This window comes from Halichoerus grypus, chromosome 1 (genome assembly GCF_964656455.1).
Source record: "Halichoerus grypus chromosome 1, mHalGry1.hap1.1, whole genome shotgun sequence".
Taxonomy (NCBI): Eukaryota; Metazoa; Chordata; class Mammalia; order Carnivora; family Phocidae; genus Halichoerus; species Halichoerus grypus.
The window spans coordinates 63,774,651-63,796,034 of NC_135712.1; the positions used below are offsets into that span (position 1 = coordinate 63,774,651).

The following is a 21,384-nucleotide window of genomic DNA, read 5'->3' on the forward strand; positions in this document are numbered from 1 at the left end:
GGAAAGCGAAGACAGACCCTCGCAAATAGTTCCCATCCCAGATTCAGAGGCAACTTGCTGTTCAGATATTTCTCAGTCATAAATAGAGGCAGTGTGGTGGGGAGGCATCGTGCGAAAGTGTGTGTGCCCATGTGCGAGCGTGAACACACAGACACACAAGGGTAACACACAGTGAGGTGTGTTCCGCTCGCCTGACCCATACCTGCAGGGCTGGGGGCTGAGAGAAGAGTGCCGGCGAAGGGCTGTGTACCTGGAGGCTGCCCGCTCCTTTCTGGTGAGACTGGACCCTTGTCAGGACGGACGATGGATGTTAAACACAATCCGGTTCATCTTCTTCTGACCTCTGTAATTCTAAAGTTTCAATAACCCATAAAGAAAATTTCTCTCACCGAGAGGGGATTTATAAAGCTCTATACAGTGTCTGATCCCCCAAGACTCTCTCTCCAGCCATTGAATGAATAAACACATGCACAGACACGCGTGCACACGCATGCACACGCATGCATGCACACATCAGTTCATTCTCTTGTGTTTGTTTTGCTCAGTTAAAATAGAAATGTAGGGTACTGGGCTGAGAAAGCTCTGTATTCAGTAGTCATTTGTTCTCTGGGGCTAAGGAGGGAATTGAGCTGATTAGCACCTAGCACCAAGTCTTGCTCTAAACAGCTGATCAATGAGGGTTTGTTGAATAACTTCATTAATGATTAGATGGTTTTACTTAGATGAATATGCTGAAAGAATATGACAATTATTTTTTTAATTCTCTCTTTTTTGGAGATAAATGTAATTCCTTTTTTCCCCATTTGTTTCCCTTCCAGTATTTCATTCTGATGTTTATAGTATATGGCTTTGAAGTGGCATCTTGTATCACGGCAGCAACACAACGAGACTTTGTGAGTACAATCACAAAAAGCACAGAGCGAAAATGACCATAGGAGTCTTCATTATCATCGTAACAATACAATAGCTGACATGTATTAAGCCCTTACTCTGTACGAGGCACTCCAATATGTGCATTAATATTAAATACACAAGTTTACTTAATCCTCATAACTTTATATGTATTATCACAATGGTCACTTTATAGATAAAGAAATGAGATTTAAAAAGGTGAAGTAACTTGTCCAAGTTTACACAGCTGGTAAGTGAAAGAGGAGAATCCTGAGTCCAGGCCGAGCAACTCCTGGGGCCCAAGCTAATACTGCTATGCTCTTCACACTAGGCCGTGGCCACCGGCCCTCCCGTAGGCTGATCAATAATCCACCACATCTAAGATTTCCTCTCAATTCAGCATCCTGCTTTCTCTCCTTTTCTCCACTTCCTAGCCTAAGCCACCCTAAAATGCCTGCCCACCTGGTCTCACTGCGATTTCTTTGAAGATGGGGGTGGGGGGTGTCTTCTCCCTTCATGGGGACTTCAGCCATCCAGCCTCACACCCACCCCACCCCTTCTCGTGGCCTCTGCAAAGTTTTACTCCAGGAGACGATGTTGAGTGCCCCTAGCAAATTTGCTGAGCAAATCATTTTGCTTCCTTGGGGATGAGCATGCTAACTCTCCTTTTGTTGTCTCCTCCCACCGTAGCTCACACCCAACCTCTTCCTGAAGCAGATGCTGGAGAGGTACCAAAACAATAGCCCTCCAAACAATGATGACCAATGGAAAAATAATGGAGTCACCAAGACCTGGGACAGACTCATGCTCCAGGTAATGCCTGCAGTTTTGGCATTCTGTGCCTAAACCAGTATCCAGGAGTGAAGGTATGGATGGGACTGAAGTCAAAGAGTGGGGACCATGGCCTCTAGGATGGTTTCATTCAAAAAGAGACTGGACTGGGATGCCCGGGTGGGTTAGTTGGTTAGCTGTCTGACTCTTGATTTCAGCTCAGGTCATGATCTCAAGGTCGTGAGATAGAGCCCTGCAGCGGGCTGGGCATGGAGCCTGCTTAAAATTCTCTCTCTCCCTCTCCCTCTGCCCCACGCCTGCTCACAGAGGCTTTCTCTCTCTCTCTCTCAAAAAAAAAAAAAGGAAAAAAGAAAAGAAAAAGAGACTGGACATAGGCAAGTTCATTTATTCTTCTTATCTATTCCTCTTGTGTGCACATCACTCAATGGAACCCGTAAATCTATATTTTATTTCTGAGCCATGACGTTGATTAATTTCCATTGAGGGATAATGACATTGGTAAGAAATTGAGATCAATCACACACACTGACTCTTAGAACTCAAGCATCACTTACACTGAAAGAACATGTTTGCTTCCTCCACATCGCAGTGAACTCAAGTGGCAAATATTGCCTATTTTGCTTATTTAGTACCGACGGGCTAGTCCTGCCAAGGACCATGGGCTATGACCTGACTTGATTGCCCACTTGTCTGTAACTGGCCATCATACCTTATATGCAAGTTTACCTTAAATATCATCAAAAATCCAAGTCTTTCAGAATATCCACTATTACCCCTACATTGCCTTGTGTATGTGAAAGTCTATCCCTACGTAAGCCCTAATCTGACCCAACTCTCACACTACCCCCTGCCTCCCTCCCCCTCCACTTGCTCACAGTGCATCATCAGCCAACTCCCTTAGCCTCGGCCCCCTTCTTGATGTCTCTTTACCCTCTATCCTCTAGCACTTCCTTCATTTATCTAAATATTCCCATTCCAACCATTCTTTTTACCCCATTAGGACCTCCAATTCACTGGCCACTTTTTTACTTTCTGTCACTCTTCTGACTATAGGTCATGTTTTTTTCCACTTTTTCCACTCTCTTAGCAAGAACTAAGCTCTTCAGATGAAAATGCAAATGGCCACACATCTGAAAAATCTTCTTACCAACTTTTAAAAACCCAGTCTGAACTTAACCATTTTCCCCCAAAAAGGCTCAGATCAAAATATAGGATAATTATTTTCCTTCACAAGGTATTTTCCATAATCCAGTGACAAAATAGGATATGCTTTAAAGACAGCTAATTTGGGGCGCCTGGGTGGCTCAGTCAGTTAAGCACCTGCCTTCAGCTCAGGTCATGATCCCAGGGTCCTGGGATCGAGCCCCGTGTTGGGCTCCCTCCACGGCAGGGAATCTGCTTCTCCCTCTGCCCCTCACCCTGCTTGTGCTCTCTCTCCTTCTCTCTCTCTCAAATAAAAGACAGCTGATTTACCATCAAGTTTGTTTGAAAGTAATTCATTCTGAAAGTTGAGGGGGGTCTATAGTATTATTTATTTTATTTTTATTTTTTTTAAGATTTTATTTATTTGCGAGAGAGAGAATGAGAGACAGAGAGCATGAGAGGGAGAAGGGTCAGAGGGAGAAGCATACTCCCTGCTGAGCAGGGAGCCCGATGCGGGACTTGATCCCGGGACTCCAGGATCATGACCTGAGCCGAAGGCAGTCGCTTAACCAACTGAGCCACCCAGGCGCCTGGGTCTATAGTTTTAATTTCTTCCCTTGAAACATTTTAGCAGAATTTCTACAAAGGAAGGAAAGCGATATGAAATATGTTTTATCCTCTATCCTCTACTCTATCCAGAGTGTGAGGATATTAGCTATGTGTTCCTTGATCTTCCTCTCTTATGTAGGGGCAGAGCTGTGTGCCACTAGGTTTGGGTTATTTTTTTCCAGTTTACTCTAGAAAATGTTAAAAGTACAGAAATGTAAAATAAGAAGAATTACTCATCACTTCGTCACTACTAAAAATTTTAATTTTCTGACTCTCAATTTGCTCATATGTCATAGGAGAATAATCATACCTCCCTCACATTGCTGTATCAAGATATTAGTATTAATAATAATTAAGGGTTTACCGGGGCACCTGGGTGGCTCAGTCGGTTAATCGTCTGCCTTCGGCTCAGGTCATGATCCCAGGATCCTGGGATCGAGCCCCACATCGGACTCCCTGTTCAGCGGGGAGTCTGCTTCTCCCTCTGCCCCTCACCCCGCTCATGTTCTCTCTCTCTCTCTCACTTTCTCTCACTCTCTCTCTCAAATAAATAAAGTCTTTAAAAAATAATAATAATAATTAAGGGTTTACTATGGGCGAGGCAGCGCACTAGACAGGTTGGGCACATTAGCTCGTTTAATCCTCACGGGAACTCTGAGGACCATGGACGGCGTGAAGGAAACAAGGCCATATTTTACAGTGAAGGAAAATGAGGCATAGTAGGGAGTTGAACTCATCAGAGGCTACAGAGCTCATTAGTGGCTAATAGAGTAACAAATGCTGAAGTATTTTGTAAGCTCTAAAATGTAGGTTATCGATACCCTCAGCTCTCATTTGGGGAATTCTGGTAAACGTAAGATACGGTATACTTTCCATATCTTCTTTCTCCACAAAATCTCAGTTGCTACATTCATGGCTCTAGCAAGGAGCATGGAAGAGAATTTTGTATCTCTCCTCTGCTGGCAGGACCATTGCTGTGGTGTAAATGGTCCATCAGACTGGCAGAAATATACGTCTGCCTTCCGGACTGAGAATAATGATGCCGACTATCCCTGGCCTCGCCAGTGCTGTGTGGTGAACAATCTTAAAGAACCTCTCAACCTAGAGGCCTGCAAACTAGGAGTGCCTGGTTACTATCACAAGCAGGTGAGTCCTCTCTGTCCAATACCTGCTCTTTATGAGGGAAATACTGATTAGGTAATAATCTCTCATGAAGAATTCTGCATCCTTTTTCCCTAAACCTTATGTCAACTATTTCCTTCTCTGTCAGTAAAATGCAGATGCTAATCTAGGGCTGTTCTGGGGAAATCTACCTTTTAATAAAATCAACAGAACATGAGAATTGCAATAGCAAAGTCCAACTTTGCTTAAATGCAAACTATTTGTACAATATAATATAGGCTTGGTATTTCAAAAACTATTTCCATTAAACAAAGATTTATTCTGTTTTTGCAAACTGTAAATTGGAAGGGGTATGTACAAAAAGGGTGTTTTGCTAGTGCCAAAGCAGTGGCAAGTGCTGACAGTAAATGCAGCAATTATATAACCACCTTCATTATTCAGTGGTAATATAGGATGGTCTTAATAGAATATTAAGTTGATGATTTGGGTAGAAGGCAGTTTACATACAGATGGTTTTTGAGAAAGTGTTTCCAGCCTGATTAGAATGATATAATGATCCTGAAAACTAGCATTTATTGAGTACTTACTAAAGCCAGATACCGTTCCAAGTGCCATACATATATTAACTCATTTAGGGCTCAAAGGTAGGTGCCAGTATGATTCTTATCTTATGGACGAGGAACTGAGACATAGAGGTGTAAGAAGTACCTTGTTCAAGGTCCCTCAGCTAGTAATTGGTTGAGTCAGGATTCAAACCCAAGCAACCTGGCTCCAGAGCCCAGACTGTAAGCCAAGAAAGAACTTGGAAATATTCCCAAAAAGCCTGAGGAGAATTCTCCTATACTTGTAGTCAGCCTCCGAAATGCTTCTACCGCTTTGTGAGTTACCACTTTGAGGGAAGCTGGTTGTGTGCCAGTTCATTAAATATTGAGAAATGTCAGACTCCTTTAGTCTGGGAGTAAATAATACAAAGCGCTCTTTCAAAATGAAGGACACCAAACAGCTGATCATCATGCCATACCTGGAAGGGTGCCTGGACTAGGATCGGTTGCATTCATCCAGAAAAGGGCATGGGAGTGATGCAGATTATTTTTCAGAGTCCTTCAAAGCAACCCTTATTTAGCTTTTTGGCAATGTTGTTTTGGTGTCATTTTAACCAGTTACTTTCAGACTGCTCTAAAAATTAAATGTATTCCTTATAATCACAATATGCAGTATAATGATCACTCTCAGGAATAATAAATGCTTTCAGCATTTCAACCCTGGCACGGGCCCACACAAACGTATCTTGATTGGATTGGATTGTGTATAAACTGTATCATCTCTGTAAAAGGGACAGAAAAAGGTATTTGCCCTGAGATAATCAGCTGATCTCCCTAGGACATGTAATGTGTCTAGTAGCAAAGGACCTCCCCGTGAGTTCTGACAACCCTTCCCACCTCCTCCCTTGAGGTTCCTTGGCCTCACCTGTCCTTAACATTTCTACCTCCTCTACCCGCTGGCTACACCACAACTACAAACTTACCATCATGTAGCCCTACTCCCCTGCCAAAGTTCTTTCTACACCTGAAACTCCTCTCTCTGTCCCCAGCTCTCTGTGCTCCTACTCTCTCAATCTCACTCATTCTTCACCCTCGACACCTTTCCGCCTCTCCCTCTCCCAGTCCCCCAGATTCGCACACACCACCATTCTTTCTGAGTTACAGGTCCTGCTACTTCTCCGACAGCAATCCCTTTCTACCAAGTAAAATATGCCACCCAGTACTTCCTATACTTTACTTCTATTATTGCAGTTGCTGCCTTGAGTCATATTGTAAGTATTTGCTCACAAATCTATTTTTTTCTGAGTCTCCTCGAGGACCAGGCATTACTCAATTCTGCATCTTCAGTACTTCACATATTGCCTAGCTCAGAGCAGGCACTGAGAAATGGTTGGTGGGTGAGTGACTGAAGAGGGGAATGACTCTCTTTTTCATATCCATATTGCAGCTTTTCAAAATCTACATTGCATAAATGAAGGCTAACAAAATTAGGGATGTCCTCATAAATGTGGGGAAATAGAAGAAAACAGAATTTCACATAGCATGTCAGATGCAGATATATGTATTCTTACACGTGGTCCATCGGCCCCAGAAATGCTACGGGCAAATTCTGATCATTATACCTCAGGAACATTATCACAGAACTGAAGATCAAGGGAAGCACCACTACAATGAGAAAACAAAACAAAACAAAACAACACAAAACAAAAAAACCCCACCATGAGAAGGAACTAAATTAGAAGAGGTGGAAAAACTGGGGCTTTTGTCTGTGAGTTCCATGAGAACAATGCCCATGTCTGTCTTGTCACCGCTGAATGCCCAGCCCAGCGCCTGGCACCTGATGTAAGTGGGTTCTATGGGTACATATTAGGACAAACGACCCCCTCCCAAGATTGGCATGAGGATCCGTGAGTAAGGGATACAGGGGTGTTTGTGAGTTACTGTGTCATAGATGATACTGTTGTAATCATTACTTCGTATCGGGCTCCATTCATTCTATCAATGTTTATTAGGTGCCTATTTTGTGCCAGGCACTTGGGCTGGGTTGCAGAGATTCAGCAATGAGCACAATAAGATCCCTGCCCTCGTACTCGTATTGTAGTATGGGAGAGAGACACCAAACAAATACATGATAAATTCCAGGTAGTGATAAATGCCATGAACAGAAGTAAAGCAGGGTGAGTATATAGGGAATGACAGGGGAAAGAGTGTTTTTCTCTATGGTGGTCAAGGAAGGCTTCATTGGGATAATACTTGCACAGAGTTCTGAATTAAGTGAGGAAATGAGACACTCACTTAAAGAAGATTGGAGAAGAGAGTTCTAAGCAAAGGAAGCAGCAGGTGCAAAGGCCCTGAAGTGGGAGCATTCTTAGCTTTTTAGAGGAACATCAAGGACATCAGCATGGCAAGGCCAGAATGAGTGAAGGAAGAGTAGAAGGCAAGGATGATTTAGATTTCGTAGGGCTTGACTCTGCATGGAAGGATCCCCTCCTTAGGAAAAACGATTAAAAATATGCATACAAAATTAGGTACAGGGCCTTGAAATGGTCTTGTACATAAGCAGCCCCGAAGCTTAAGTTCATTAGCTTTACAGGGAAACAGCCTCTGGTAGAGGATGCTGGGCTCATAGAGAGAAGCAGAGCCACGTCAGACAGGGCCCCATAGGTCACTGGGAAGACTCCGAATTTCATTTTAAGGGTGGTAGAAAGCCATTTCTTTTGAGCAGGCATTTGAAGTGATCTGATTTATGTTTTACAAGCATCCCTCTGGCACTGTATAAAGATAAGTAGGGTGCCCACAGTGGACTCAGGCCCCAGGGAGACCAGTTAAGAGGTTGTTGTAGTAATTCTGGAGTGAGACCATAGTGGACCAAGATGGTAGCAGGAAGTAATAAGTGTTTGGATTTGAGATATATTTTTAAAGTAGACCCAAAAGGTTTTGTTTAAGTATTTGATGTTGGATAAGAGAAGAACAGTTAAAGATAATTTCAAAATTTTTTACTTGAGCACATAGGTGAATGGAGATGCCTATAACATAGATAGAGAAGAGTAAATGGGAGGGAAATAAAGGCTTAGCAAAGTCAGGGTGTGTAAGTGGGTTAACAAGGGCCTCGAGCAGGGTCAGAAAGATGAAACCTCTAGTGTTCACCTATAGCCACTGGGCAGGGTCTAAACTTCAAGGTCAGCCTTTTGAGGACATTTCCCTCTGGACCTCAGTGGTCCCTGGAACCACCTGGCTATTGCATTCCCTAGACTTCTCCCGGCGCTTTAGCACAGGACACTCAGAGGGCAGCTCTAACTCCATGCACTTTTCATGGTGACTGGAACAGAGTGTGCTGCATATAAAAACCCACTGGATTATGGCATGCATGAATGAATGATTTGATTAATAAAAAATGAAACGCTTGCACGCACACCATGGCTTCTCAAGGTGTCACTAGAATCCAATAAAGATATGTTAAAATATGATAGCGAATGAGAATTTAGACAGCATGAAATAGGGGTTCCTTTAATGGTTAAAAAATCCCTTTGATTTTTATAGATCAGAAGCACTTTTATTTAAGAACAAACGAATCAAAAGGTACCTCTGCCCTCAAAAAAAAAAAAAATCACCAAAAAAATCTCTAAGGAGAGAAAAAATACTCAAATTTTATTAAGACTACTTTATATTGTACTTTATACTACAACTAGAAAAAAAAGAATACACTGCCCATGTATTCAATACGAAAAAATGTTAGCCTAAAATAGCAGCACCTTTGTTAGACTGAGTGGTAAAGACACAAAATAATGTGATTTAGAATAGTTGTTGAACAGGACTATTTCTATTCCCTCAGCAAAGCCCCATTAATACCCAGCTCTCCAGGGGATGTGGAAATAACCTGGTTATGTTAACCTAGACTTTGAAATAGTATTGATCCAAGTGGAAATCCGCTATCCCGCCCATCCCTTACATCTTCTTTTCTGGTTCCTCTCACACCCACGTGGAATCACCTGCTCCTCCAGGGATGCTATGAGCTCATCTCTGGACCGATGAACCGACACGCCTGGGGGGTGGCCTGGTTTGGATTTGCCATTCTCTGCTGGACTGTGAGTATTTCCCTGCACTTGATAAGGAGAGAACTTGAGATTGCCCCTGGTTAACCCAACCACACTAGACAGTCTGGAAACAAAACCTCAGACCTGAGGGCTAGTCAGGAAGCTGCGGGCACCAGGCCAAGGACAGTGGATTCGGTTGGCAGGTGGGGCGTTTATATCCCCTCCAGGGGAAGGGATGTGCCCTACTAGCCGGTTCCCCTAGCTGATGGGGGAGCATTTGTCTGCTGCTCCAGCCCTCTGGATCTCATTAATTCATTATAGTTAGATACCAAAGAAATTTAAGTGGTTAGATACCACTTCCTGGGGAAGCTTGGAGAAAAAAAAATATGCCTGGGCCCTAACCTCTGAGATTCTGATTCAGTGGATCAGGGACCCAGGCATTAAAAAAAAAATTTTTTTCCATATGATTCTGATTTGCTGTCAGGATTAAGAGCCATTATATTGGGGAAGCAATTCTAAACTTTTGGTTTCAGAACCCCTTTACACTCTCAAAAATTATTGAGGACTCCAACAAGCTTTTATTTATGGCGGCTATATCCATTTATATTTACCCTATGGGAAATTAACCCAGAATTAAAAAAAAAAATACTTATTAATTCTTTTGAAATAACAATAATAAACTAATTACATGTTAGCATTAACAATATATTTTCGTGGAAAAAGTGACTATTTTCCAAAACAAAAAATAGAAAAGTAGCTTTGTTTTACATTTTTAAAAGTATCTTCAGTGTCTGGTTTTAACAGAAGACAGCTGGGTCCTCATATTTGCTTCTTCACTTAATCTGTTAGAGTATGTTGCTTAGGTTGAAGGATTTGAAGAAGATCCACCCTCACGCTGATAGGTAGCTGAAAAAAACCAGGAATGTTTTGATAGCCTTATCTAAAGATAATTGTGAATATTCTTCTTTGGTACTACACAGAACTTGACAACGAGCAGTTTCTTAAAGGTCAGTTGCAATGTGGAATCTAAAACTATGTCAACAAACTTTTCAGACTCTATTATATTAAAATACATTTACATCGGTTTGTCTTACAATTTGCATAAATCTTTTACCCATTCATGATTCTATGACATCATGCATTGGTCATTTGGGAAAATACTGGTTCACTGAGTTATGCTGATCTTCCACATGTTGGCTGAATTCTTTACTCAATACCAAGAAATCACATTCGTTGCTATTGCCACATTGGAAAGGACCTTTATTGTGGGGATGCTATCAACCCACCATGACAGAAACAAGTGGCCTGATTTTTGCTTGAGCACCCAAATTTATCACTGGCAACAATACTGCCAGTTGTTTTCCTCGAAGAGACAGGCTCACTTTGTAAATTTTTGAGAAAATGTCTGCCAAACATCCAATCTGAATAACTGTAGCTTGTCTATTAATCATTTTTTCAAGTAAAAATCATGTTTCATGAAAAAATGGCTAGTTCAGGGGCGCCTGGGTGGCTCACTCATTAAGCGGCTGCCTTCGGCTCAGGTCATGTTTCCAGGGTCCTGGGATCGAGCCCCGCATCGGTCTCCCTGCTCAGTGGGGAGTCTGCTTCTCCCTCTCCCACTGCTTCTAACCACAGCCCCCCCACCCCAGCTCGTGTTCTTACTCTCTCTCAAATAAATAAATAAAATCTTTTTAAAAAGTGGCTAGTTCAGTATACAATCAAACAATCACACAAGTGCTTTTCCTTAAGGCAACCATCAGATTTCAGTATGCAACAAAACTACTTTACGCATACTCTCTGTTGCAAGAATATTAAAAAGATGTATATTCAGGGGCGCCTGGGTGGCTCAGTTGGTTAAGTGCCCACTCTTGATCTCCGCTCAGGTCGTGTGATCTTAGGGTCTTGAGATCGAGCCCCCCATGTTGGGCTCCCCACCCCACTCCTGTGCAGGAGCGCACGTGAACTGTCTCTCAAATAAATAAATCTTTTTTAAAAAAAAATATTTTATTTCTTTCTTTGAGAGAAGAACAAAAGAACACAAGGGGGGAGAGGGGCAGAGGGAGAAGCAGACTCCCCTCTGAGCAGGGAGCCCGATGCGGGGCTCGATCCCAGGACCCCGGGAACAAGACCTGAGTCAAAGGTAGACGCTTAACCAACCGAGCCACCCAGATGCCTCAATAAATAAATCTTTCCAAAAAAAAAAAAAGATGTATATTCAAAGGCAAACATTTAATAAAACTAGCCATTCTTACTGTTTCATCAAAAACAATCTCAAAATTCTAAAACTCTAAATCTCTTAAAGTGCCTTTTTTTTTTTAATTGCAAGTACATAGCAGTGAAGAATACACTGACTCCTAACACAGTTCAATGCCTCTACCTCGAATCTTGCTAAGATGCCGGCATTTTTACCTTCTCCAGCTTTTGCACCATCAGTGCAAATGTGGAAAACAGCGAAAAGGGCAAATAAAGTCTTAATATTATTATGCAAATGGTCTTGACATCAGGCCCACCCACAAGGGTCCCTTGGGTGTTTGTGCACCACACTTTAGGCAATGCTGGGTTCAGGGTGAGAAGCTGAGTGAAGCAGGAAGGGAAAGTGAACTCCTCTGAGAGTTCACGCTCACCCACCCTCAGGAAGTCCCACGACACCCCACACACACCTCTGTCGTGTCACCGTCACTCCGCTACAATGTATTTGTCTCTGCCAAAAGCCTGGGAACCAGCTGCCCTCTGTATCCCCAGGGCCTAGCAGAGCACGTAGCAGGTGCTTGATAGTTTGTTGAATGAATGGAAAATGGTAACAGTGAAGTTTCTGTTCGTGCAATGCTAGCAGGAACTGTGGGATAATGTTAAAGGCTCCAAACGATCTTAGAACTCCAGACCAGTTGAAACTCTTGACATTTCCTCAAGCAACAAATGGACTCTGAATCTAGTAAGTCCCCCTGAAATTCAAAAGAGGGAAGTGAAAGGAACTAAATGTATTGAAGGCCTGCTATGGACAAGACATTATATCCAATACTTTTAGCATTAAATCCCCACAATAGTAGCTAGGTAGGGAGCCAGTCTCCTTGGGTAAGTACCTTACCTTCTCTGTGTCCTTGGTCTCTTCATAGAGTTCTGGAAGCATTCACTGGGGTTGTATGTGTAGCACTGAGAACAGTGTCTGATGTATAGTAAGTTGTCAATAAACACCAGACATTAGTGGTCATAGTATTTCTTTCTCATTCCATCATCTGACTCTGGGGTAGGTGAAGAATATTATCATTACCTTCCAGATGCAGGGAGGAGTGGTAGAGCTGCAACAGAACCAGAACCCAGAAATTCTCACCCCTCGCCCGAGTCAAAAACCTTGAGTTCTGTAGCATTCTTCAGGGGCAGCCGTTTCAGGTCACAGTTTCCCAGCATTTCTGGGAAAAGAGGGGGTTGGTGGGAGGAGAGATTCAATGCTAGAAAGCAAGAAACTTGTACCTCCAATTGGTACATACAAGAAATAGGAATCCACTGGAAGGTCATTAGCCCTGATGGGAAGAAGAAAGAATTTCCCCAGGGGGCTGCTTTAGCACAGACGTGAGAGGTGCAACCCCAGCGGACAGGGAAGTCTAGGTCAGACTGGTGCAGGAAAGGGGGAACGGAGACGCTATCGCTGAGTGGCAGGATAGTTAGCTCTGCCCCATGAGGTTTCTTAAGGCAAGATTACTCTTAAAAATTCAGCATCATCTAAGCCTGAGTGAACCTAACATCCTTTTTCCCCCCAAGTATGAGTTGTTTCTAAAACAATTCCTTATTTTTGTTTTCTTCCTTTGTATTCTAGTTTTGGGTTCTCCTGGGTACCATGTTCTACTGGAGCAGAATTGAATATTAAGAACAAAGTGTCACCACCACACCACCTTCCTCCAGTGACTCTGGACCCGGTGCTGCAAGCGAGCTCTCCTAGTAGAGCCCACATCTGCGCCCCGCGGGGGCCCTGTGCCTTCCTGCTCAGACTGCCAAGTCAGTTGCTGTGGTGTTTGCTGGGCTCTCAGCCTCTCAAAATTATTCTCACTAGTGTTTTCAGCCTGGTCTAGGGTTCTGCAACATTCTTACAGCCAGTAGGAAAGGGAGACTTAAGGAAGTCGATAACTACTTCCATCCCTGCTTATTTTTAGTTTGGGGGCATAAAGATTTCCGCAAGAACATGTTACCACAGCAAGCCAAGTCTGTATTTGGACAGCAAGGTTGCGTGTATTTCTCACTGCTTTCTAAAAGAGACTTGCAAAGGCTTTCCTTCTTCTCAGTCTTGCCCAGGTGAGAGAACTAAGGAAAAGGTTGCTGAGAGAGATCTTTGGCCCTTGTTCTATGGTGGCTCTCAATTACACAGACTCAAACGATTCCCTTAATGCCACCTTAGGACCCTTTTATTCTCCAGGACAATGCCCAAACTTGAGTTAATAGTGGTTGAAACTTCCTCTCAGACATGGCAGGGTGACATGCGTGTAGTAAGCTCAGTTCTCCCATTAATTTCTTTTACTGTCAAAATATTTCTCTTCTGAACTATGTTTCCATTTGTGGTCCTGAAAGAAATTCTTATAATTCAGTATTTGTCTAAGTCTCATAAATAAAGAGGGCTTTTAAATATGTTCATTTTCTTTTGTTTTTACCAGTGGCGTAACTGGTCACATACAAGTGTAACAAAATGAGTGTTCCAACAGAAGAGCCTTCTAGGCTCATGGGAATTACCGTTTAGGAGATGGAAAATGCAACTGGGCGAGGTTTCCTGCCGGATGCCCTGTAACCTTGCTGTACAGTTAGATGGTTGGACTTTCTAAATTTACTTTTACTTTTCACTCCTGCTGCACTTAACCAGTAGTGGTGATGGAGCTCTGGCTCCTCAATCCTTTTCCTCCTGCAATGGAAGCATCTCGAACTTCCAGCTGTGAACTATGTCCCCTATGAAGGAAATGTAGATTTTCTTCAGGGTCCTACTCACAGCCAATTCAGTCACAAGGAGTCACAAGGAGTGCCCCAATCCCACACCCTGGTGCCCTGGTGAGTTAGGCTGAGCCCCGGGGTTGGGAGGGACAAGGGAGGAGTGGGGTGGGGGCACACTTGCTGGTAAAGCTGGGACAGCAGCCTGATCCCTAATTCCCAGCACAGGGGGGCAAAGGCTCCTGTCCTGACTCCCAACCAGCTTGCCCCACCCGTGCCTCACCTTGTGTCTCCCGGAGAGTGCTTCGGGTGTCAGGATAAATGACACCTGCACTTAGCTAAGAAGGTTCTCTCCATGGTCTTTTAGAAGAAAGAAAGAGAGGGAAGCAGACTTTGAAATGCCTCCCATGTGTTCTGATGCCTTTTTCTCCCACTGCTAACCGGGTTTTCCAGTACCTCATGCTCTCTGCCGGCTGAGCTAAGTCTGCCCCAGATCCACTTCTGACTTCCCCTCTAGGGCTTTGTGCATGCCCCAAGACTCTGTCTACCCACAAAATTCCATTCTCCTTGTGATTTGATCTCAGCTAGGTTAAGGGAAAGGCTTTGTGCAGACTAATTCATACTAAGGGGTGAGGGACAACTAGTTTCCACTCTCTTAATCTTCCCTGTGGATTTTTCATTGATAACTAAATTGATCTCTGGTTAGTGGAATCCAAGGCAGCAGTGGGAGCAGGAAGCGCTATTGTGGGGCAAGATGGCCCTCCTGCTGCTCTCTAAATCTTACCTCCTGCCTTCCCTACCAAGAAGTACCTAGAAAGAACACAGGCCTTTAGTCAGTGCCCCTTGTTCCCTCTCCACCTAGATTCCTAGTGGAGCCTCAGCCTCATCTTCAGAGAAGGTGCAAATTCCACTATAAATATGGACAGGTTTTTGTTATCCCCAAAACCAAATAAAGCCCTGAACTCAGGTACCCATTATGTCCAGGCCACCAACACTTGAGGAGGACATACCTTTCAGCTGAGACAAACCCAGGCCTGAGGACTCCTCTGCAGAGAGTCAGGCCATTCAGAACCCCTGTGCTTTCTGCTCCAGAGCTCTTCAGTTTAACCTCAGAGCAATTCCCACTCTGCCTAGTTCCTGCTTCCATCCCTCTCCACCTTCCATGAAAGCCCAGCCGTCCCCCTTCTTCCTTCTGGCTTCTGGGACTGGAAGTGGGCCTCACAGTGGGACTCAAACCACCATTCAGGGTGCGGCCCAGGTCCAGCCTCACCAAAGCCACCTCCAGCCCCACTAGGCCAGGGAATGGAAGGAGAGCAGGGGCATCTGGCTCTTGGGAGCTGGCAGGTTGCTGGGCTCAAGATCCACCCAGACAAAACCATCCTGAGAAAATGCCACTTCTCCAACAGACCATGGGCCTGCTTATCAGGTGCACAAAGAACAATTACTACCTAACACCAAAAATGAGTCAGGCTAACTCTGGGGTAGGTTTTACTTGGTTGCAATGCCAGATGGGTCATCATGGTCTCTTGGTTGGCTGATTCCTCCCAGGTGGCCACTCAGGCTCCTGGTGGGCTGTGTACGGGGAATGTTAGAAAGCCTACTGCTCAGGGGCACCTGGGTGGCTCAGTTAGGCAACTGGCTCTTGGTTTCAGCTTGGGCGGTGATCTTGGGGTCCTGGGATTGAGGCCCCTCTGGGCTCAGTTGGGGAGGGGAGTCTGCTCGGGATTCTCTCTCTCCCTCTCCACCCCTAAAAATAAACACATAAATCTTGAAAGAAAGAAAGAAAAAGAGAGAGAGAGAGAGAAAGAAGAAAGAAGAAAGAAAAAAAGAAAGAAAGAGAAAAAAAGAAAGAAAGAAAGAAGGAAAGAAAGAAAGAAAGAAGAAAGAAAGAAAAGAAAAGAAAGAGAAAGAAAGAAGAAAGCCAGCTTAATACTCAGGTTTGTAAGCCCAAAACTTTTTTCCTACATGAGCTGGAATACACAGAAACTGCTCCAATTCTAAGCGGCCGATCAGGTACTTCCTGGCTACTGATAAAGAAGAGAAAGAACAAATAATGATTGATTTTGAAAATCCAATCGTCTCTCAAACCTCCACCCCACCCCCAGCCCCACCCAGCCCCGACAAGCCAGGTGGCAGCTGAGGATCTGGAAACTCAGCTGCTTTCTTATCTCTACTGACTGAACAAGTATTTTTCTCCTCCTGTATCTAATATTTCCTTCCCTTTGTCTTTTCTGCTTCACTACACCCAGATCCTTATCACCTTCACTGCATGAGGCTGAATCAAAAAAGAAACCCAGCGAAGGGTAGTTGTAAGGTACAGAGTTTGCTTTCATGTGTGACAGTTTTAGAAGGCTTGAGTAGCCCTGTCTAATGAGGACATGCACAAACATCTTGGGAAAAGGCAGCATTGCTGAGAAATGCACAGTTCCCAGACCCTCTTCCAAGCAACCTTCCCCCCAGTCCCCAGCCAACTCCCAATACACACACACACACACACACACACACACGCACGCACACACACACACACACACACACACTGAATTTTGACAGAAAAAAAAGCCAAATTCTGCGGTTACAGAGAAAGGGTGCCATCATGCCCTATTTTCTAGTGGCCTCCACCCTGAGTTCCTGCTAAAAAAGAAAACAGAGCAGCCCCCGACATTCAGAAACTAGGCTGCACTCACACCTAGGCTATTAGATGTAAACAATCTCACAGAATACCAAACTCAGATTAAGGTCACACAAAATGAGGCAAAGTCAGTCCACTTCCTAATTTTGTCCAAGCACAAATATAAGGTCACTGTGCCACCTGTGAAATACCAAACATACCCTCTTTTGGCTAAAATAAGTGACTGCTGTGAGTTTACCAATTACAGCTCTACTCTCCTGCTAGTCCAGATGAATAAAATGTATTCACACTCAGAATTGTCTCCACTTTCCGACAATGTCCAACGTAGAGCACACCCTGCTTGCTTAGGCCCTCCCCAAATGACCCAACAGAAACCCAAATGCCAGAATAGGTTCTAACTCCCTTTTCCTAAGACACCTCATGGTTCCCTATGGTGTGTTCTCTCTCATTGGGAGTCATAATCCCAACTTATTTAACTGCAGATGTGTTCCCGGGGGGGGGGGGGGGGGGGGGAGGGGGGCTTTGAAGGGCACAGCCCCTCTCCAAATAACTGCCCATCCCTATTTCCTCTCTTGGTGTATTTGTTGGCTGGTTAAGAACATGAGCTCTGGGGTGCCTGGGTGGCTCAGTCGTTAAGCGCCTGCCTTCGGCTCAGGTCACGATCCCGGGGTCCTGGGATCGAGCCCCGCATCGAGCTCCCTGCTCCGCGGGGAAGCCTGCTTCTCCCTCTCCCCCTGCTTGTGTTCCCTCTCTTGCTGTATCTCTCTCTGTCAAATAAATAAATAAATCTTAAAAAAAAGAAAAAAAAAAGAACATGAGCTCTGGAGTCAAATATCTGGTTCCAAATCCTAGCTCTGCAGGACTTTGGCAATTTATTTAGCTTCTTGGAACCTGCTTCAGGAAAACAGGTCTATCCTCACAGGGGACTGGGAGGGTTCAGTAAGATATATGTCAAGTGCATCAGAATGGAAAGAGGCTATGAGACACCAATAAGAAGTTATATACTGTAAATCTAGAGTGAAGGACTCTGCTTGGCCCATAATCTTTGGCAACATGCCAACTAATGTCATGTTGCTGCAATTTATTCCAGTAAGCTTGATGACCAAATATACTGGTCTAGATTGACTGGCCCGCAAACAATAACTGAGTGATAGCTTTTCAGCAAAACTTCTACTCCATAGAAGAATGTACTAGGGTCATCAAAATAAGACATTTTAATGGATACATCTCATGTTCTGTGTATTATTTCTAGAGTCCCCGCTACAAATGAGATCTCTGCCCTTGCTGGTCTCACAGAGAAATCTCATCATCTCCTGACGATGTGATATTCAGGGTGGGGGGACACAAGGTATTGGAGAGAGACTCAGTTCAAGACTTATCTCTTCCTTTTACCAACTTTGGTAAGTCACGTAACTTGAAACTGTTTTTTCTTTGTAGTATATACATACCTATAGGGTTATTGGAAAGTAAAAAAAACTCATACACACACAGGTAATTTGGCTAATGCAGAGCAAGCATTCAATTATTGTTATGACACACCCTTCACCAATCTCTCTTCTAAGGCCTGAAATCACACACACACACACACACACACACACACACACACACACACGGTTCAATTTTGAGTTTTCAACTTCAATAGCCATCAGTGGAACAAGGGAGCCTTTGCCTGTGCAGTCCTGTTCCCCGGGGGTGGGACTCTCAGCCACTCCTTTGTGAGTATCTCTGAGACCTATCGGACCCTCTCAGCAGGTGGAAGGTGGTCTTCAGTGTACTTAACCCCAGTGAGGGTGGCAACAGCTTAAATATCTAAGGTACGAAGGGATGGACTTAAAGTTTGGAATGTGATTGGCAAAAAAGTACTTATGAGATATATCTGAATATGCTCCATCTAGGAGGATGTGTTAATGGCTTTGCACAGGAACTGTATGTATGTATAAAACATGGAGAAAGTGGAGGTTTTGAGTCTAGCAGAAAATATCTTTCATCTCTCCCAAGAGCCCATCCACAGAGCATTTGGGGCCCTTGGGACACCTGTCCAATCGGGGCTTGAGTGAAAGTCAAGGGGCTAGGGGCAGAAACACCAGGGAAGGAGTCTGGAAAAAAGTTCCAAGACCAGATGAGAATGGAACATACCTTTTAGATCCCAGAAGATACCAAACTTCTCTAGGAGCTAGAACAGGGATATAGATTCAGGAAACCTACCTTTAAAAATCAAAGAAGCCCCCACCTCAAAAAAAAATTAAAAATTAAAAAATGAGAGAAGCGACGATGATGGCAAAATGATGTCATGGCCTTGAGGTCAGAAGACCCGAGTCTGTACCCTGACTCTGCCAGTTACCAGCTGTGAGATTTGTGGCAAGGCCCCCACTGTTCAAAACCTCTACTTCCTCATCTACCCTACTAAACTCGAGAGTCAACAGGACCAATAAAGTGTGTGTAAAAACATCACAAACCACACAGCTTGGTAAAACTGAGTGTCAGGGTGAGAAAAAATCAATAAAAACACGTAAAGTAGCACGCTGTTCACGTATTTGTGATGTCCAAATAGATCGCGCTCCTACAATCCTTAACAATTACAGGAGGCCTGTCTACAAAGCTCAAAAACCTTGGCCTCTTTGTAGCAGTTGACAATGAAAACACACAGGGCAGGAACACTTGGTTCCTTTGAGGCCAAACTCCTCTGCCCAGCCGAGAATGGAAGCAGGAGGGCGGGAGCAATAAGCAAAGGTCTTAAAAAATTCTCTTCCACCCTGGGAAGTTTCACGATGAGTCACTGAAACGACTTGTACGTTACCTTGGTTGAAAGAAAACCTGAAGAACAGTAATTGGCATAGAGCAGTGGTTTCTAAAACATTTCCCCCAAAATGCAGATGCCTGTTAGTAGCTGAAAACATGCGGGGAATTTCCACATGGTAGGAGCTGTATTTTGTTTCCATTTACTAAGAAACTGAATTCTCAAATATGGATCCTCAAATTCCTTGCACACAGTATTCTCTTCCTTGACCCTCCCAACCATGACCAGGGACCCACAGCTCCAAACTGGGGATCCCTGGCATGGGCTGTTGGCAATCACAACAGTCCAGTCTGTATAGGATTATAATTAAGAGAATTTGGGGCAGAATGCTCAAGATTCTGCAGAAAGAGAGAGAAGAGTGAGGCGGGAAAGCTGAAAACCATCATTATTTCTTTGCTAAATGAAAAACAACACAACAACAAAAAACAGCTTTTACTTGTCCCTACTGAGTTAAAGGTAAACCAGGCCAGCCCTAGGTAAACCTGTTCTGTCTATAAAATGTATTTTCCTTTCAAATTCTCCTTCCCTACTTGGGAGGTGACTGCCGCCTTTCTCGGGAGCCCCAAGCCCTCCCTCCCCTCCCTTGCCGTTTGGGAAGGACATTAATTACACTCATTGGCTGGCACTCATTCATGTTCAAGTGGAACAATTAAAGTGTCATATAGTAATGATGGCTTGGGAGAGCCTGGGGCAAAGTGCCACAATGCTTGCTGAAGAACGTCCACATCTGCATTATTTATGTGTCCATTCACCCATGCAAACACAGTATTATTTCTGTATCCAAGTATCCATCTCTGAATATTTCTGTGTTCCAGTATCCACCCCCTATTACCTTCCTGAGAATATCCTCCCACATCCCTGCCCCCCACCCCAGGAAGCTCAGCAGTACTGTTCTCTTCTCTCCCAAGTCACAGCCACCGGGGGCCCCATCTTCCTCCCAAATCAAAGGCTTCTGGGCCCTGGCCTCCACCCTTTCCTATCCTATACCCAACCAGGCGAGCCCCGGAGGCCAGCCCCACGGCAGCTGGTATTGATGGGGGGAAGGAGCAAGCACAAGAGGACGAAGAGAAGAGAAGCATGATGCGGCCCAGGAAATGAGATGCAGATGCACCTGCCACAGGCCTGGAGCTGGTTATTCAAAGGGGCTGCACACAGGAAGAACAGGAGAAAGGAACAGGAGGACCAAAAAGAGAGGGAGTGAGGGGGCTCAGTCCAATGTGTGTTTCCAAACCGCCGAGGATTAAGAATGCTGAAATGAACACATCCATAGGCCTCAAACAACAGTGAAAAACCAAGATGGAGCACCCAAAGCTTTTTTCATTATTTTACTCCAGAGGTACTTTCGATCTATGACTAGTTAATAGGTAATTTGTAAACTGCTAATTCACATCCTGCAGGTACAAAATCATTTTACAAAAATACTTTAAAAACTAGTAGATAACGTGTGTCCTGCTGGGCTATTCCTGGGAGGTGTATGTGGGCAGGTGACGCCCGCCACAGAGCAGGGCGCCCAGCACACTGGGGGTTGCTCCTCCAACCCCAGCCTCCTGCCAGCCATTTATGCCCAAGTTCACTGCGTCTTGATTCTTCACCTTTCTCCTCCCTTCTGTGGCCTTCTTCTCACCAGTGACCCACCCCTTCTCAGATGACCATGCAGGATAAAAGAGTAAACAGACGGACTTCTTCGTACCTTTCTACCTCAGATGAGAACAATTCCGGTTCTCTGGAACATTCAGCAACCCTACTTCCCATGGGCTTTTCTGATCCCATCATGTATCACTTCAAACTTAAATCTCCTTCAGTCCAAGTTTTCAAGTAGCCTTCATGTTATCCCTTGAGTAGTCCTTTTAGACTCAGCCCTTCAAGTATGTGTATTACAGTCTTTAATAACCCCCAGGAGCAAACCAACCACGAAAGCTG

The 21,384-nt window shown here is 44.3% G+C and overlaps 1 protein-coding gene across 1 annotated transcript in view; it reads left to right on the top strand.

The window, feature by feature from the left end:
• The window catches only part of UPK1B (uroplakin 1B), a 33,061-nt gene extending 19,338 nt beyond the window's left edge, over window positions 1-13,723 (top strand). Inside the window, exons 4-8 of the mRNA XM_036066805.2 lie at window positions 819-893; window positions 1,582-1,704; window positions 4,402-4,581; window positions 9,101-9,184; window positions 12,945-13,723. Of these exons, the coding sequence (XP_035922698.1) occupies window positions 819-893; window positions 1,582-1,704; window positions 4,402-4,581; window positions 9,101-9,184; window positions 12,945-12,995 (513 nt within the window). The 3' untranslated portion in view covers window positions 12,996-13,723. The remainder of the gene's footprint in view (window positions 1-818; window positions 894-1,581; window positions 1,705-4,401; window positions 4,582-9,100; window positions 9,185-12,944) is intronic.
• The last annotated feature ends 7,661 nt before the right edge of the window (window positions 13,724-21,384 follow it).